This window comes from Procambarus clarkii, chromosome 6 (assembly GCF_040958095.1).
Source record: "Procambarus clarkii isolate CNS0578487 chromosome 6, FALCON_Pclarkii_2.0, whole genome shotgun sequence".
Classification (NCBI taxonomy): Eukaryota; Metazoa; Arthropoda; class Malacostraca; order Decapoda; family Cambaridae; genus Procambarus; species Procambarus clarkii.
In genome coordinates this window covers 21,348,381-21,351,790 of record NC_091155.1, presented here as the reverse complement: position 1 = coordinate 21,351,790, position 3,410 = coordinate 21,348,381, and the positions used below count along the sequence as shown (strand labels likewise).

The following is a 3,410-nucleotide window of genomic DNA, read 5'->3' as shown; positions in this document are numbered from 1 at the left end:
GATTCGTATTTTTACATTCTTGCAAAGCCACTAACACGCATAGCATCTCGACCAGAATATAATAATAATTCGTTTTGTCGGAGACAGGAAGCCTGTGTGTATATATATAAACATTAGGTTCATATCGAGGTCCCCCCCCCCGTCAAAGGTCAAATTTCTGACTCATCAGGATGTCGTCCTACACCCGTTGCCTAATTCTTGGGTACCTATTTACTGCTAGGTGAAAGGTGCATTAGGTGAAAGGAAACGTGCCCAAACATTTCTGTCCTGCCTGGAATCGAATCCCTGATCCCCGATTGTGAATCGAGTAGTGTTTTCTGGCGTTCCGCCGGCTCATCTGTGTTTCCAGCATCCGCCGGCTCATCTGTGTTTCCAGCATCCACCGGCTCATCTGTGTTTCCAGCATCCACCGGCTCATCTGTGTTTCCAGCATCCACCGGCTCATCTGTGTTTCCAGCATCCACCGGCTCATCTGTGTTTCCAGCATCCACCGGCTCATCTGTGTTTCCAGCATCCACCGGCTCATCTGTGTTTCCAGCATCCACCGGCTCATCTGTGTTTCCAGCATCCACCGGCTCATCTGTGTTTCCAGCATCCACCGGATTCCCCAGATCTTCCACATCTGCGTCTCTTCGCTCACGGAGGAAAGATCTTCTCATTACCTTATGAGTCGCCATCACATCTCTCTTGTTTTGATTTTCTCCATCGCTTTGAGGGCGAGTTCACTTAGCTTCTCCTTGCAGGTCTGGCCCCTCAGCTCTGGGGCCTGTCTTGTCGCATGGTACATTACCATGATCACAATACCCGCGTCCACACTACCTTCCCACACTACTATAATTACTATGCCACCCACCACCACCCACTATGCCACCCACCGCCACCCACCGCCACCCACCGCCACCCACCACCACCCACCGCCACCCACCGCCACCCACCGCCACCCACCGCCACCCACCACCACCCACCACCACCCACCGCCACCCACTACCACCCACCGCCACCCACCGCCACCCACCACCGCCACCCACCACCGCCACCCACCACCACCCACCGCCACCCACTACCACCCACCGCCACCCACCGCCACCCACCACCGCCACCCACCACCGCCACCCACCACCACCCACCGCCACCCACTACCACCCACCGCCACCCACCGCCACCCACCACCGCCACCCACCATACGAGTGTTTTATTGTCCCAACAAATTATCAATACGAACAGTAAATCTTCAGACAAGAGATGCAAATGGGAAATTTCGCATTCAAGAGCAAGAAAGATACTCAGCGTACTGGTGGTGGTGGTGGTGGTGGTGGTGGTGGTGGTGGTGGTGGTGGTGGTAGTGGTGGTGGTGGTGGTGGTAGTGGTGGTGGTGGTGGTGGTAGTGGTGGTGGTGGTAGTGGTGGTGGTGGTAGTGGTGGTGGTAGCCACGGAAGTAACTGTGGTTGCAGAGTCGATATAGAACAAGAAAATGAAGGGTAAAAAAGCATAATATGAGAGAGGGAGAGAGAGAGAGAGAGAGAGAGAGAGAGAGAGAGAGAGAGAGAGAGAGAGAGAGAGAGAGAGAGAGTTTGCCAAATAGCCCAACAGGCACCTAAACAGTGGCAGTGACCTCAGCACGTGCTGACGACCCCTCGTGACCTCACGGCGGGTCACGCGAGGTGTCGGCCGAACGTCGATTCTGTTCGATTTTCCGAACAGTTAGGCGTGAAGTCCCGAGAGTCGACCCCGGGTCCACAGGAGGACGACTCTTCACACGTCAAGCGACAGTGATTATAGTCCAAAAGAAAATCCGAGCGGGATTGATACGGCCCAACAGGCGAGGCCCCACTGACGAGGTCCCACGGACGAGGCACCACGGACGAGGTCCCACGAACGAGGCCCCACGGACGACGCACCACGAACGAGGTCCCACGGACGAAGTCCTATAGACGAGGTCCCACGAACGAGGTCCCACGGACGAGGCCCTATACGGACGAGGTCCTATAGACGAGGTCCTATAGACGAGGTCCTATAGACGAGGTCCCACGGACGAGGTCCCACGGACGAGGCCCTATACGGACGAGGTCCCACGAACGAGGTCCCACGGACGAGGCCCTATACGGACGAGGCCCCACGGACGACGCCCAACGGACGACGGGTCGCAAACGAAGGAGCTAGAGACCGTAATCGAATCCGGTAGGTCCATATGGAAGGCTTTCACTGGTCGGATGAATCATCGGCTGTGATTGCTTGCCATATCAATAGGCTTAAGCTTAGCGGACAGATCTGAGCGATATCAAGAGTAAATATATATATATATATATATATATATATATATATATATATATATATATATATATATATATATATATATATATATATATATATATATATATATATATGTTGTTGAATATGGCCGAAAAAGTAAGATTAATAATTCTAACACTGTCGGTGGTAATGAAAATAACAATTCTCCAAAATTCATTTTTTATTATGGTCTGACGCTTAGAAGTGTTTCGTAAAGGCTTCTTACATTCTCAAAGACTTCTTTACACTTAACACTACACTTATGAACTATAATTTTATGATATGCTTGATGCACTGTGTATGAAACATTTGACATATCCACTCGCTTTTTATTGGTTTGGGTGAGGTGGGTATTGGGTGAGGTGGGTACATGAGAATGGAAGTAACTGCAGAGGCCTATTGGCCCTAGGATGAATTGAAGTGGGTAGAATATAGTTGTGCATTAATTGGCTGTTGATTGCTGGTGTTGACTTTTTGATGTGTAGTGCCTCGCTGATGTCGAGCCGCCTGCTATCGCTGTACCCATCGATGATTTCTGTGTTGTTTGTTAAGATTTCTCTGGTGATGGTCTGGTTGTGAGAAGAGATTATATGTTCCTTGATGACGCCCTGTTGCTTATGCATTGCTAGTCGCCTGGAAAGAGACGCTGTTGTCTTGCCTATAAACTGAGTTCTTTGGGGCTTACAGTCCCCAAGTGGGCATTTAAAGGCATAGACGACGTTGGTCTCCTTCAAAGCGTTTTGCTTTGTGGTCTGGGGAGTTTTTCATGAGAAGATTGGCGTTTTTTTTGGTTTTATAATAAATCGTCAATTGTATTTTCTGTTTTTTGTCTGTAGGGATAACGTTCTTATCAACAATATCTTTCAGGACCCTTTCCTCCGTTTTATGAGCTGTGGAAAAGAAGTTCCTGTAAAATAGTCTAATAGGGGGTACAAGTGTTGTGTTGGTTGACTCTTCAGAGGTTGCATGGCGTTTCACTTTTCTTTTTATGGTGTCTTCAACGAAACCGTTAGAGAAGCCGTTGTTGACTAGGACCTGCCTTACCCTACAGAGTTCTTCATCGACTTCCTTCCATCCTGAGCTGTGGCTGAGAGCACGGTCGACATATGCATTGACAACAC

General features: G+C 49.8%; 1 protein-coding gene across 1 annotated transcript; it reads right to left on the bottom strand.

The window, feature by feature from the left end:
- Window positions 1–206: 206 nt before the first annotated feature.
- Window positions 207–677, bottom strand: LOC138355571 (submandibular gland secretory Glx-rich protein CB-like). The gene has a single exon (XM_069310863.1). It carries the CDS (start codon window positions 675–677, stop codon window positions 207–209), a length of 471 nt encoding a protein of 156 aa, XP_069166964.1.
- Window positions 678–3,410: the final 2,733 nt, after the last annotated feature.